This window comes from Apus apus, chromosome 2 (assembly GCF_020740795.1).
Source record: "Apus apus isolate bApuApu2 chromosome 2, bApuApu2.pri.cur, whole genome shotgun sequence".
In the NCBI taxonomy this organism is placed as follows: Eukaryota; Metazoa; Chordata; class Aves; order Apodiformes; family Apodidae; genus Apus; species Apus apus.
In genome coordinates this window covers 118,955,372-118,971,280 of record NC_067283.1, presented here as the reverse complement: position 1 = coordinate 118,971,280, position 15,909 = coordinate 118,955,372, and the positions used below count along the sequence as shown (strand labels likewise).

General features: G+C 37.3%; 1 protein-coding gene across 5 annotated transcripts in view; it reads right to left on the bottom strand.

Annotated features, from left to right (window-relative positions):
- CHD7 (chromodomain helicase DNA binding protein 7) overlaps positions 1–15,909 on the bottom strand; it is a 132,553-nt gene that overhangs the window by 12,385 nt on the left and 104,259 nt on the right. For all 5 annotated transcript variants that reach the window (XM_051609748.1, XM_051609744.1, XM_051609747.1 and 2 more), the window contains exons 14-24: positions 14,528–14,671; positions 12,246–12,501; positions 7,671–7,881; positions 7,003–7,198; positions 6,607–6,774; positions 5,771–5,950; positions 5,370–5,480; positions 5,080–5,285; positions 3,914–4,113; positions 3,156–3,315; positions 19–108 (exon numbers count right to left, since the gene is read on the bottom strand). In XM_051609748.1, the coding sequence (XP_051465708.1) occupies positions 19–108; positions 3,156–3,315; positions 3,914–4,113; positions 5,080–5,285; positions 5,370–5,480; positions 5,771–5,950; positions 6,607–6,774; positions 7,003–7,198; positions 7,671–7,881; positions 12,246–12,501; positions 14,528–14,671 (1,922 nt within the window). The remainder of the gene's footprint in view (positions 1–18; positions 109–3,155; positions 3,316–3,913; positions 4,114–5,079; positions 5,286–5,369; positions 5,481–5,770; positions 5,951–6,606; positions 6,775–7,002; positions 7,199–7,670; positions 7,882–12,245; positions 12,502–14,527; positions 14,672–15,909) is intronic.

The following is a 15,909-nucleotide window of genomic DNA, read 5'->3' as shown; positions in this document are numbered from 1 at the left end:
ACCTGCACTTGCACTAACCTTGAGTCAGCACCCTCTAAGATCTTGTCTGCTTGGTCCCCTATAACTTCTTGTCGCAGATAGTAGAGCATGCGGACACGCAGCAGGACCCTGGAGAGGAAGGCAGAGGGGGGAAAAAGTTCTTAACTTCAGGACTGTTTGCCAACAGTGGCTTTTGGCAGCTGCTGCTGTTCATCCATCATCCTGCCAAGGCTGATTAGCCATGCTGTATGGTAGGCTTGAAGCGTGACAGATGGTGGCACATAATCACCTCTGTGTGGTGCTTTCTGCTGGCTTCCAACAGGCCTGCCTGGCAACCGCTTACACTGCACAGAGAGGGACCCAGCTCAGCCCGGCCCCGGCGCATTTCATTTAGTTCTACCTAGTGCAGCTTGTGAAGTTTAGACACGTACTCTACCACTGCCTCTGAAGTATTGAAGCAAGTTTGTAAACAACTGAGCAGATGGCTTTCAGTAACTGTTCTGCTTCATTATCTCATAAAATTTCCTCAGCTGCTGCCTTAATACCATTTTTGGAAGCACATCAGAAGTTGTAGGAATAAACGAGATATAAAATCTGGTTTTACTACCTTACAATAAACCCTCAATATGGAATGTCAGGTTTTTCAGATTATACAACTTTTTGCTTCCGAGAATGGAGGGAAAAAAATAATCCCCCATTTCCCCTGGGAGATATTAACTATTTTTGCTCTTTATAGTTCAAACTGCTATTTAATTTTACCTGTGCACAACCTAACTGCTACAAGGAAGTGAAAAACCTTCATTGCCTGTTTATTCTTCCTCATCTCTGCAATACTACAGTAGTTTTCAGAAGGGCTGTCAGGTGTTGCGGTCACACTGGAAGCTGGCAGGAGAGAGAACAGCAGACTCTGGCTTTTCAAGGAGACTAGAAAAGAGGTCATCTCTGTAGAAAAAGTATCTACCTGAAAATAATCCTGCTCTTCTACGGTTACTCAATTCAGGGCACCCCCTGCTGCCCGGTTCATGAAGTAAAATCACTACCAGCAAAAATGGAGATTATTCAGCCTGCCCTCTCACTGTACCCAAATCCACCAAGGAAACTGTTGAATTGCTGCTGCTCCTCAAACAGCAAGGGTGACCAAGGAAGCAGTAATATGATCACCCACTTCCATGAAAAATTTAGACCACCATCAGTTTTGAGAGCTCCTCATTAGAGCTCTGATGCAACCAGAGCAACACTCGGTTTTACATGTGTTATTCAAGCAAACCTCAGAAGAGCAGGGATTTGAATGAAGGTCATGTCTGCAATTCAAAACATGTCAGACATGCTTCTTTTTGTATACATGATAACTGGGACCAGTAAGGTGTCCCTGCTCCCTGTGTGGCTATGTAAATAAGCCATTGACAGTCTCTATCATCTTCGTATTAAGCAGTAACAGCTGTAGCATCCAGCCAAAGAAGAGGAGCAGGAAAAAAACCCAACGTCAACCAAAAACCAGAGGATCTTTGCACCTCTCAGGAGTCCTATGCATTAAAACAGCATACACGTTACACAAGGACAAGAAGATGAGTTCTTAAACAAAGCCAATTGCTACTGCTGCCTTTTGAAGGAAATTATTCTGATTATTAAGTGCCTTCAACCTCTGTTTGATTTTACCTCGACTAAACAGATTGCTTCTACAATTCACTTAAGTCTGGTGAATCTGGCAAGTGAAGGAAGAAGAGAGCAACTGAAAACATTCTTCCACATTTTTCAGTCTTCCCGATCCTCATAACTGTTCTACTGTATTACTACAATATATTATTGCAATATTTTAAAAATTAATTGAAATCTCATCTGCAAACTGATGTAACAAGTACTGAGGACATGCTACCCAGGATATTAAAATGTCACAGGAAATAATTTAATTATTTTAAGAGCAAGTGACATGTAATAACAGATCTGAGTAACGGTTTAGGAAAAAATCAGAAAGCATTTATTTGGATGTGCACTTGCTAATTATTTGGATGTGCACTTGCTAATGTAATTCTATGAGTATGTTTTCATCAGCTGAGAATTAAGCTTGGTTAGCACCTGGAAACAAGCTATTAAACCCTTTAAATGCCTCTCCTCCTTCACACCACACCCCCTATCGACAGGCCACAGGTACTTTTCAAATCAATAATTTATTTCCAACAAACAGTATTAGTAAGACACACTATATATTAAAACCACAGAAGTAATGATAACTTTTCAATAACACCACATTACTTCTGTATGGTATGTATACAATGAAGAGTCCAACTTTAAAAAGAGAACAAAACCAAACACCTCCAAACCCCCAATCAAACAACCTCCCCCACAACCCCAAAACAAGGTATTTTTGGGACAAGGTTAGGTTCAGTGTCTGTGATGGAGAATATAGTAAGCAAAACTGAGATGAAGAACCAGGAGAGGGTGGAAGGAAATTGACTAAAGTATTACAAAACAAATGCTAGAAGAATGTAAGAGAGGCACTTAAGAGACATTCATGCAACAATAAAGCAACATACCATCCAAATCGAAACACAATGACCTTTATCCCCAAAGGCTTTCAGTCTATTTACAAGTCTACAGTTTCAAAAATCGTATCACGGCACTGATTCAGGTAAGAGAACTTGGTGAGAAATTTTAACTCAAACAAATGAGAAAAGAAGAAATGCTCTGTGTAATGTGAAGACCAAGAGAGGACAGCAGAAAAAAATTGAAAGAGACAGACCCACCCATAGGTGAATTACTACATTAAACTCTGGATATTTAAGTTCAACTACATCAGCCTGAGAGACCTCACAAGAAGGATAAGAAACAAACAGCTTTTGTTTACAGATAGCCAATTGTCAAGAGAAAAAGACCCAGTGTAGGGATATAGTCTTTCCTTTATATGGTAAAAAGAATAACCTCATCTGATTCCATTCTTATTTAGGAAGTAGGAAACAATTTTCTTCAGAATTGTGTTTTAAATTCTGCTCACTCATAAGAGCTTACAGAAGCACCCAGATATCTGTTATGATGATTATCCTCAAATTAAGAAGTAATAATGGCCTTTACATCCTATTAAATGGCCCTGTGTCTTATTAAAATTTCCAAAAGAAGTTGCAGATTTTTAAAAAGCATGTAGTAAAAAAACCCCTCTGTATGGAATATTTACTAATACTTACTTATTACAGTGATGTTTGAGGTGTTTCCTATAGCTGTCCTCTTGAAATAATACATCTGGATTACAGGTTGTGAGCCAATCGGCATCCTGCAGCATTGGCTGTGAACTCTGGGCTTTTACTTTCTTGCCCTTCCTCCCTCTGGGCACTGGTGCAGACAGACCTATATAAAACCCCAATATTTCTTATACAATCTGAATAAAAAAGCACTCTACCCCAAACTCCATTACAAACATACATTGAAAGCTAAGCCTCCTTACTAGATTTATTCCTCTGTGGGCAACACAAATATCAAACACTGAACAGCAACATAACTCAGAAAATTGTAAATAACAAAATAAACCAAAACTTTAATGCAAATTTAGGTGTGAAGAATTCAAAAATTCAGAGACCTAGCCAGATAATAGTGTTACAGAAATATTTCTTGTAAAAACTCTCATGAATCTGAATGGCCGTAATGAAACAAGCTTTCTGATTTATGGGAATTTGAAAGAGGTTAACTCCAGCAGTAGGTGCCACTTAAAAATTATGCTAGAATATTTGTTCAACACTGATTTAAGGGAAAGAGCGCTGCATTCTATAAAGTGTCTGAGGGACACTTCCCCTTTAAGTACAGACCAAGTCAAAGCCCACCTTACTCATAAAATCTGACAAGATCCTACGACATGTCAGAATGGCTATAGTTTAAACTAAATACATAGCATGACTGAAGCAATTCTTTCCTATTTACTAGCATCATTATTTGATTGTGGTAGACATACCGGAATGATTAACCAAAGCTCGAGTTTGCCCATCTGCAGTTGGAGTGATCAGATCCCAGATGAAACTTTTGATATTTTCATCCCCTTTGTAATGATTAAGACAATATACCAGGATAGTCCGGCAGATGGTTTCCACATCTTGTTCTGTTAGCTGACGTTTATAGCGCCCATGTGAGAGGATGTCAGTCCACCGACCCCAGCTGTAAGGAAAATATGTTCAATACAACAGCCAGGGTGCTGGTATTTTAATTTGTGACTTTCAATTTAACTCCTGGTACCAAGTAAGTTGGGACCTCCTGTGTTAGCACTAATGCATTTTGCATTTGCAGGTTACGTCAGGGAATCCAACCCCCAGTACCAAGGAGTTAAGAATGTTTATTTTACAGAACAGGCAGTAAGTTCACTGCTCGTAAAGCTGCAATTGAACTACACTCAAAACAATAAAGTACACGTTTAACTCTGAAAGTCCCAGTAAGCTTTGAGTAAGAAATTAAACTAATTCCTACAATCGTGGGATTTGGAGCATGATTCTTATTTTGATCCTGAAATTCATTATTAGCAATTGTTGTAAGCAACTTCCTAAAATAAAGACAGTCATTCTGAAGCCCACCATGTTACTAGTCAAATATAGCTACTTGCTTGCAAAGAGATAAAATTCAAATTGGTAAAACCAATGGGGAAAAATATAAGGTATCAAATAGCTAAATTTAAGTGCTCATTTTCAATTTAAGTGGTGCCAAAATGCCAAAGCCTATGTTGAAAACCTTTAGATTGACTGATTTTACAACCACACTGTTCTTTACAAATACACTTTGTTACTCTCCACAACACTTCAAAAAGAGAGGTTAAACCTTGATAACTCAGGAGTTCTTTACGAGAAACCAGGAACAAATACTCTGTCATCAAGAAACTACTTATCTTACCAGTAAACTCACAGCCATCTGTGAGACACTCAGACAGTTTAAACTAAGTAACACGTACATAAGCAACTTATATACATAGCAACTTAAAATCTCATAAGCATGTAGACAGCATAATGAGGTAAACATTAATTACGCAGTAAGAGATTATGCCAGTGTGTCCAAGAGAAGGGTGATTTATTTACATCATTTCCATATTTTCAATTCTTCAGCCACAATCAGAATATTTAATCTGTATATCCTTACCCATAGACCAACAAGTTCTTCTCCACCCTGAAACATTCACTTCTTGCATAACCCTGCGATTTGTCCTGAGGCCTACGGGGCTTTGTGCTAGGCTTTTCTTCAGAGTCACTTTCCAGGTCTGAAAACTCCATCAGTTCATCCTCTTTGACTGCACTGTAGAGCCTGGTTTGCTTTCTTACTCTTGGTGTATCAATAACTAGGTTATTCTAAAATGGAAGTGAAAATGTAGAAACTGAGGAGGGCGAAAATCTTCAATTTAATTGTACTAGGAATTAACATACAGGACTTACCCTTCCATTTAAAGCATCAATATCCAGCTCAGCCTTCTTTGCCCACTTCTGCCAAAAATTGGGGTCATCCAAGGAAATATCTGTCCTGTTCCCAGATGCAACAAAACTAGCCTAGTAAATGTGAAAACACATGCATTGGTTTCTTAACTGCATGCTACAAAGAGTATCTATTTTCATTGGTAAATATAATACTAAGGACTTACAGAGTGGTAGTTTCAAGAACAAAAAAAGGGAAAACCTGAAAGCTATCATGACTGGAAATACAACTATGCCAACATTTGTGAGGAAAATTTCCGAGACAAGTACACTGAAAAACTAAATAGACACAGAAGGCAATTTAACACTACTTCCATCTACCCTTGTTACATTTCATTAATTTTCCTCTGAATGTCAATGCACACCTTTGCAAATGTTGAGCCTTTTCCTTCAGATTCAATAGTAATTGTGTGTGTTCGCCTTAAAAGAATCTGATCAATATCTTCTTCACAAAACTTAGATCCTTCATCTTCCTCATCCATCAGAGCACCGTATGCCCCCTTTCGAAGAAGATCTTCTATTTCTTTCTTAGAAAGCTGTTGCACCTGTAACATGCAAGAGAGCATTTGGGTTTTTTTTCTTCACATCAGCCAATGTGTACATCTGACAGCATAATCAGACAGATTGTCTACTCTTATTTAGCATTTCAAGAACTGAAACTCTAAGATAATGTGGTGCTGGTCAATTAAACATTCATGCTGCAGTTGCCTTTAAAGAATACGAACAACAAAATTCTTAGGGTGAAGTTATATGAGTGGTTTCAACTATTTAATAATTCATGGTCACTGAATCCCTTTACTTTAGGTCTGATGACTGATAAACTCCTCCTGGGAGCAGATTTAACTTACTAACCTGACAAAAAGTTAAAGCAAAAGAAGGCCAAAGCAAAAAAGTTACACCAGAAAAAGGTGACCAGAACTCCAAGAACTGCCAGGGTCCACACAATGTAAAGGGTGGAATGATGAGAACATAGAAGGATTGAGGGAACATGATTCTACCTGCCCCCTTTTGGCACTAAGTGAGCCATTAGATAGGCCAAGCCACTTCATGTAGTCTTGCCCTTCATTAACCCTACTTTAAAATACATGCTGTTCTCCATCTGAAAACCACTGTTCTCCAGCCAAAATGCAAGAAAGCAAGGAAAAGTGTTACACATTCATAGCCATTTGTTGAACATGCACATTAATATATTAATTCTCACCCCATTTGTAGCATTTTCTCTTCCACTCATAGATTGCAGCACAGCCTTATCAAGGCCAAGCTTCAAGCTAGCTTTGTCAAACATTTCCCTTTCATAAGAATTCCTTGTTATCAACCTGTAAATTTTCACTGATTTGCTCTGTCCTATTCTGTGACATCGTGCTTGAGCCTGATGAAACAAAGACAAATATACTCAGGTACAGCTGACAAAAGAATGAAAAAAAATGAAAATAACTGATACAGAGAACTTTCTTTAATAGCTACTGCTTTCAATATAAGTAATGATCTTTATGCTTTTATGAGAGGAACAACAGATAATTTCTCTTGTAAGTGAAGAAAATTTCACAGCAAAAAGGCAAGGAAAAATTTTCAGTAAAATAATCTCTTATAATATTACCTGGAGGTCATTTTGGGGGTTCCAGTCTGAATCAAAAATGATGCAGGTATCAGCAGCAGTAAGATTAATGCCCAAACCTCCTGCTCTTGTACACAGCAGGAAAACAAACCTATCAGAATCAGGTCTTGAAAACCTGTCAATAGCTGCCTGACGCAAGTTGCCTCTTACTCGGCCATCAATTCGTTCATATGGGTACCTGAAATAAAGATGCGTTTTAAGGAGAACTCTTACTGCAATGGCATTGTTTCTTTGTAAGAATACACAACTAAAAAAAAAAAATTACAACAGGCTACTATAGGGTCAAAAGAACTACAACAAACTGTGACTGTTCCTGGATCTTTTGGTAAAGAACAGACTTTCACTCCTAGGAATGAAATAAGCATTCAGGCTTAAGCTAAAGAACTCTAGAGCCACTGAAACATATACCTGAGTAGTAAACTAAGAGGTTTAAAGCTCTCCATGTGAGGTCACTTTGTATTCACCCAGAAGAAAAATCTCAGTACTTGCAACTTATACCTATGCTTTTCCTTTTAGTCATAGCACTACAGAAAATACTGTAAAGTGTTTAAATTTCATCCCTTCTCAAAAGGAATTACTCTCAGGTTAAACACTGCAGTCACTGAGGAAAGCACAGTTTATTTAGGATTGTATTATATTGTTGCTCTCACCGTCTTTGAATGAGGTAGTCTTCCAGTATGTCCAAGCAGCGCACCATCTGGGAAAAGATAAGCACCCTGTGGCCACCAGCCTTCAGTTTTGGCAGCAGCTTGTCAATCAGTACTAGCTTGCCAGCAGCCTGGATCATTGCCTGGAGCTGAAAATCTGGAGAGTCGGCATTGTGTGTTTCTTTAAACTCTTCCAAAATTTTCTCTTCAGCACCTGCAAAGATTGGACAGCAATACATGAACACTGCAAAGGGTTTTATTAATAAACAATGAGCTCACCTTCAATACCCTATAGAAACTGCAGGAATGTTTAAAGCTTTATGTGAATAAACATTTATAAAAAATATTAAGCTTAAATTTAAAGCAAACATATACACAAATACAGAATAAATACAAAGTAACACTGAGCATTCTTTTGTGGTTTTCTTTTTCCTCTTTTAAACAGGAGTAAACCTTTCCCTAAATAATAACTACTCATACAACTACTTTAGGAACAAAATTTAATGAAAAATTAAGCAAAAAGACAACAAAGCAAACCATATTCCAAGTAATCATGTGGATTTTCTGTCCTTTTTAAAACGCAACACTGAAGGAAAAAAAATCTTATTTTCACAGGAAAATACAAGAAATACAAGTCACATTTGATGTCTGTGCCTCTAAAACCAAAACCAGGATTAAACACATGCATGACCTGGACCTCCTCCTTCCATTATTAATTATAGAATCAAAGTCCAAACAATGAAAAAACTAATTTCAGGGGGGGAAAAAATAAATAGCTGTGAAGTTATTATTTTGCCTTCTATTTAGCTTTCTTTTCTCTACTAAATATATATTTTTTTTTGTTATCAAGGTACCCAATGCACACATTCTTTGCAGAAATAGTTCAACACTCCCTTTGCCTATGAATGATATACACAACAGCAAGTATTTCCTAGACTGCTCGTTACCTGTAGACTATAGACCAAGTTCCAAGTTTTCTCTTCAGCCTCTCTTATGCCTCTATTCCATTTTTTATGTCACTTCTCCAAATGGTGGACTATTCTAAGAATTATCAGATTACTATTCTTGGCTATGTAAAAGGTTTGGAATCTTCCTTCTAAGCTCATTTCCCATGCAAACAACCCATTTTTTGAGCTGTCTTTTTCAGTCCTTCTGTTTGGCTGTTTTTTGTTGTGTTTGTTTTTTTTTAAAAAATAAAATATACTTTATAAAGTATTTCTGGTTTGTATCATGCTCAGCTTCAACACTGCTTTTGAGTAACACAAGGAAAGGTGGGAGGAAGGGCTGGGGGAAGGGGGAAGAACAGCTTACTGCCAGGCTTCTGCTGAGCATCTCTCTCATATACCAGTTCTAACTAGATGCCTGTAAACAAACAAGCAAACACACCCTCCCCTGTGTGACTGCTGGTTCAGTGCCTATTGTAATGTGGTGTCTTAAGTAGACACCACCCTAAGCAGGCTGTCTGACAGCTTCATATCACTCAACACACTTGCACTACTAGCTTTTACTGAACAGACTCAAAACATGACCACACTGGAAATCAGTTTTACATCCCCGAATTTTCCTTATGTGGATTCCATACTCAAAGCAGTACCAATTCTAATGGTTTGCATGTAAGAAAAATAAACCATGGGAAATTAGTACAATCAGACACACAATCAATTTCCCTTCAATCACATCACTTCCCGTTTTGTAAAACGGGCAGAATTTCATCTTGGATTCTGTACTGAGCTTAGGTAATTTCAGGATATAGCTGGCTGTCAAGTAGTTAATAAAACAGTACTTTCAGTCGTCTTTCCTGGCTACATCATTTATTTCTTACTCAACTGTGATATCCGAATTTAAGTTTCACTACTATGAAGTAAACCAATATGCAAACTCAGCACCTGCAAAAGCAAACAACCTCACCACAACAAACCCACAAACGGATCTAACGAATGGTGAGTTTTCAGTATCGGGGTCAAACCCAAGTGACCATACCCACCAAAAATTTGTTCTTTCAATAACCCCATCCTAGCTAAACCCTGTAAATACTGCCCTCTCTTTTTCATTTCTATTTCATTTGCAATTAAGTGATGAACACCAAAAGTTACTTGATGTACACATGGGTCTGTAACGCTAGTTCCTGTCTTACTTGATTTTTAGTAGAGGATGAAAGGAATCTATTGGAATGTGTGCTTGGTCCATCAGAGAAACCCCCACTTCTACTCCTAACTAGGAGAGGCTTCTAGGGCTCAAGAAGGCATAAGGAACAGAATAAGGAACCTTTTCAATGTTTAACACTGTAGGATGTTTAAGTACAGAGGCACTCCTTACTGCTGGCTCTTGGAGAGTGAGGAATGATGTATAAATACTTGAGAATGGTTGCTAGGGAAAAAACAAGGAGTACACCTCTAAGAAAACCAACAGACAGTGCTTTGTCCAACTTGATTGGAGAACACACAAAATGCAGTCACTTCCTCTAGAATTCTACTCAAAGATAGTCTCAGCAGACCACAGTTCTCATGTCCACAGAGCAGATTTACCAATCAACAAATAAACAAAAAAAAAGCACTCCACATTCAACTCCTACCATACTACTTCCATCACATAACTTCTACGGCTCTTAACCGAAGATTATCTAGAAGACTTGCTTGCAACTTTTATGCAAAACAAAACATACGCTGTTCTACTGGGATATTGAAATACACAGACAGTATTGCTGGCTCACAAAACCCATAAAGAATTTTCTAGAAGAAAATGAGAAGGATTCAGAGATACCTTTATAAAAGCAGTTAAGACTCGAGAACTTGTTACCACAACAACATATAATTCCTTAGGAGAACAGTATGCAACACCATGTGCCAGCACTGCAAGACCTTGGTAGAACTAAAATGAACCCATGCTATCACTCTCAGTACAAAGATGTTAATTTTTGATCGACAAAACAAAACCTCAGGCTCAGACAACTACACGATGTAAGAGTGTTTTCTATGTGGTTCTAGAATATAGCTCATTTTGTTCCATCCTTCACAATAATAATAATCTGGATTTATTTATTTTTCCCTCCCATCAAATCTGACTGCTTGACCCATCTGCCACATTGCTGCATGACACCAAGCAAGTCCAAATGTTCAGAGTCACAAAAATGTTACAAAGGCAAAAGCACTCAAGAGACAATCTCACCTCCCTTAACTAGGATTAAGTAATCAAAAAATACTTTAAATTTTCTATATAGTCACTTGGACTTCAGCAGTCCCTAACAGACATTAAATTATAAAAGACTTGCAAGGAAAAAAATCACTGCTTTAGACAACACTGCAAGCACTACTGCACTACTCACGAACTGTACTTAACAAAGTAGCAGCAAAGCATTCATTTTATTTCTTTTAGCAAACAATAAATAAATAAGGGCAAGCAGCTTTGCTGAAAACGAAGAAATATAAAAAGCAACAAGTTGAGAAGCTCATAACCTTAACATCCTGAACTGTTTTCAGAAATCTCGTATATATAATGGGTTAACATAAAATAAAGAACAATCAAACAAACAAACAAAAACCCTACCAGAACCACAAAGCTAATTTACTGTATGCTGATCTGTAGAAAATGAGCAGCCCACCAGCATGGCTGGGTTGAAGTACTTTCGAGTCACCCTCTATTAAGTCTTTAGAATGATGACTTGCGCATGAAATAAAATTAGATGTCATTTCATGAATCAGTTTAAGCATTTTTCCCCACATTGGAAAATGTCAAAAAAAAACCACAAGCACTGCAATATGGCAGCCATACAACAGAAAACTGAAATCACATACAGATCTTGAACTAAGCTGTCTTTCACAGTGAACTTTACTACCAGCATGAAACCAACTATAGCATACATCATATAGAGTAGGAATTAGGAACTGGGAAACAAGAAACTAATAGAATTGCAACTCTTTGGAGAAGCTTGTGTTATATCCTCAGAGAAAATTTGATGTGACCATCACATATAGTTTAGCACACTTCAAACAGCTATAGCTAGCTGGCTCATCATATAGTACCTGCCTTAGATAATCCTGATCTAAAACCAGTACCATCACAGTATTTGTCATTAAGTCTAATCTGAGAGTCAAACAAACCTGACTACTTCAATTAGAAAAAAATCACTGACAATATATGGCCATAAAAGCATACCTGATCATCATTTCTTATCCCACAACTTTTTTTGAGAAATTTTAAGTTACTATTTCATAGCTGCTATTTATTTTCTTTCCATAGATATTAACTATAACTCTGGAGAAAAAATTGCCATATTTATGCCAGCATCCAATAACTTGTATGATAACTGAAGTCTTATTTGTCAGAAATTACATAAAGTCAAACTTGGTAATACTGACACTAACTCTGTCAGGGCTAGAGAGCCTTGGAAAAAAGCAGCACATGTCTTCAGAAGCAATGCTGCCCCAATTAGCAGATATCCATACCCAAGAAAACCTAAAAGCTTATCTCACTTTTCTACTGAAAAGACATGAATAAGTAAGACAGACTAGAATATAATTTCTAATTTATTGAACTTCCTTACAATAGTTTTTCAACTTTGGAGAAAAACAGAAGGCCTACCATTAATAAGGTATGGATGATTGCAGCATTTTCTTAATTCCATCATAGTGTTTAGAAGATTAGGTACATTTGCCTGACCTCCACCCTTGGAAAGAAATGTGAAATTCTTTTCAAGAATAGCCCGATAGTATTTCTTCTGAATATTTGTCAGCTCAACTTCAATGATGGTTTCCTCTTTGGGGGCCAGGTTCTTTTCTACATCCTCTTTGAGACGTCTCAGCATCATCGGCTTCAAAATAGCTTGGAGTTTTTGCACCTAGAAAATAATAAATAGCTGATTAAACTGCAAGGGTTAAATTTTTTTTTCATTTCCTTAATTCTAAAATCCGTTTCCTGCTTCAGATCACAAGTAGAGAGCATTTGTTAAAAAAATCTTTTACTCAGTGACGCACAGACTGAGTTCTTCTTGTTCACTCAGTGAGATACACACTTCTCAAGTCAATTTTTAGTGTGCATCAGTTTCTTTAGCAAATCTTATTAAACAGAATTCTCTCAGAACTACCCTTCTACACAAGGATAGAATTGCACAGCAGTCATGCAAAGCTAATCCTAAGTAAGCACAGCTATATAAGCAAATCTGACTATAAGATCAAGTTTTGCAGTTAACTTCTAACCACTAAACACAGTGTTACACAGCATTTGATGGTATTTTCTCCTCATATATCTGCTTCCAATTATTTTCTTATTTCCTTAGTTCTGACATCCACTGAAGCAGAAAACTACTTAGGCCTGGTCTCAAAATGAAAACATTTTATTTCTGTAAATTTTTAACACACTGATAATTTTAGTGTCTCCAGCTTTTCTAGCATTTATTTTAAGGCATGTCCTAGACAGCAGGGAAGGGCAAGGGAGGGGGTACATTCCACTCAAAAAAATCAGCCCAACATGAAGTTTTTGTGAAGTCTGCCTTATACATTCCATATAGAAACTAGCATTTAGGTTGTATCTCATTGAAATGCAAACCAGCTCAGTGTTGGAGAGCTGATAATTTACCCCAAAATCAGTAATCATCATCTGATGTAGAACTGCATAGCAAAACATGAACAAAAGGCACAAAAAACTCCACAAACAAACAAACAAAAAAAAAAACAACAAAAAACATGGAACTGGATTGCAAGGCATGGAGGAGAAAACCTAAGTCATTAACATGCAATTTCTCCCATCACTTGAAAGATACCCAGGCCAAGCAATCCAGGCTCCAATTCTGCTCATGGATGATGGCATTATTTTAGTAATATGTCCAGGTATGGCTTCAAAAATTTCCAGTTCTGTTCTATTGACATTTTGACCTGGCCAGACACAAGCTATGTTGAGAGTCGGGATGTATGAAGTCCAGCTCCAACACTGTATTAACAGGACTACATGGCTTCTGGACCAGAGCTGGCTCACTTCCAATCAGGTCAGAATCCAGCCTGGCTGGCATGTAACTGCCTGTACAATCTGTACATATCCTATGATTCCCTCAGGACACGCTATGGTTTTTCCTGGAGGCAAGAGGCTGAGGGAGAGCTATTTTTTAGACTACTATCTGTCAAAGAGTTACTCTCAAAGAAAGGTAGTTTAAGACATGTTACTCTAAAGTTAGAAATAACTGAAATTTAATTTTCATACAAAACTAACAAAATCTCACACTAAAATTAACACAATCGTGAAGTCAGATTATCACAGGGTGCAAAAGGCCAAATTTAAGTGCCTAAATTAAGATTAATATTTCATGTTACCTCGAAAGTTAAGGGGATTTCACTGTTACCTATTGAGTCCTTAAAACATTTTTAGAGATACAAGAAGAAATAAGAGTTTTATATAGGATCATTAAAAGCTTTTACATTTTGGATCTAAATGTGCTGCATTTAGGGTCTTTTATTCTGCACTGATTTAGGCATTTCTTTTATAGGACGGCTTGAGAAATCTGTTTCTGAATCAGTAAAAAATAAAATTTCCCTCCATTTGGTTGCCAGTTGCTTAACTACATTTCAAATATGTTCCTGTTTGCACAGAAGTCACTGATAAAACTCTTAGATGTTAACTCCATAGAAGTTAAGAGAGGACAGTCCCCTCACTCTTATACTGATGCTAGGGGAAGAATGCCAACTGACAAGTTAATTCTCTTAGCACAAACAAGCAATTCTAGAAGTATTTTCATGCAGCCACTGTTACTGCTGTGGTCCTCCAAAAAAGTAAACAGGCATTACTTGTAAAAACAAGTAATGAAGTCGAGGTATAACAAAACGGAAAAATTCACAATATCTATATAGAAAAGCAAGTGTGCAGGAGAAGTTTACCTGTTCTTCAGTTTTCAGATCACCAAATTCTTGCATGAATGTGGTTTCTGATGGGAAGCGACCTGGTTCCAAGAAGTGAAGCAAGCTAAATAGCTCTTCTACTGTATTTTGCAAAGGGGTTCCAGTAAGCAGCACTTTATGTTCCTGAAAGGTTAAGAAATAGTTGCCTAGGAATCTATCTACATTCATTTTCAATGGACAAATACACAAAAATATCCTTTTTCCCCCCCATCTGTATTTCACATCTTCACTTCCTCTCCCCTCCCCCAACTACTTATATATAGCTCTTTTCAATATATTTCTAACTAGTAATCTGGCCTTCCTTAAGCCATAGCTCAGATAAATGCTTCACTACTTAAGTACCTTCAAAAGTCCTCCAGATACAATAAGAGATTTTAAGGATCCACAATGCCCCAGCCCTTTCACAAATACTTTAATTGGCAAAATAACAGCTGAATTTATCCCACCACTTCCAGTATAAATCCACTGATTTACTACACCACAGATAAATCTCAGTGCATGAATCTCTTCAGGACAGGTGTAAATTTCTAGCATAGAAAACCTGAAAGACAGTCCTACCTTCCATCTACACACAACAGAGCATGATACTGGTAGACACAGGAGGAAAAGTTGCATATTGCTTTAGAGGAGGAGCCCAGAGAGCTTAAGCAATTAGCCCAACGTCAAACAGCGCAGTAGTAGAACCAGAACTGAAGAGGTCAAGTATCTCCATTTACAGCCACACCTATAAGCTCAGCCTTCCTCTAATACCAACCATAATACAGAAAATAAATGGTATGCAGGTATTTTTTATAAGCTTTCATTCCTTAAGCCCCAAGATTCCTTTAAGAGAAGCACTGTTTAACAGAGAAAGAGAAACTAGAAGTAACCAACAGGTTAGCAGTGCTTGTGTAAACTAATGTTTATGCCTCTTTATTCTTATCAAATACAGGTTTCCTCTCAGATTTTTAAAGAATCTTTTTGAGCAAAATTTCATCTTTTAAATTGTAAATACCTTTAAAAAGCACAACCGTATTTTTTTCTGTGTGAGAAATATATGCATATTTTGAGTACACAATTAAATACACAGTTATCTAAGCATCAGAAACTAACTCACTTTTGCCTTCCTTAGCCAGCCTGAAAGAACATACCTATGGCCACACAACAAATTAACATTACAGCTCACACTAATGCAGAGAAGTTTAACTCTCATATTTGTCCATCTGACCGTATTATACTTTAAAATAAATGTCTGTGTGAAGAAGTGACTACGGAGCAAGTCACATTAAAAGAGAGAAGAGAATTAACAAAATTATCTTGACTCTCTTAACAGAATCCATGTAATTCTAGGAATAATAAAAATATAGAAGATGCAACTGTAA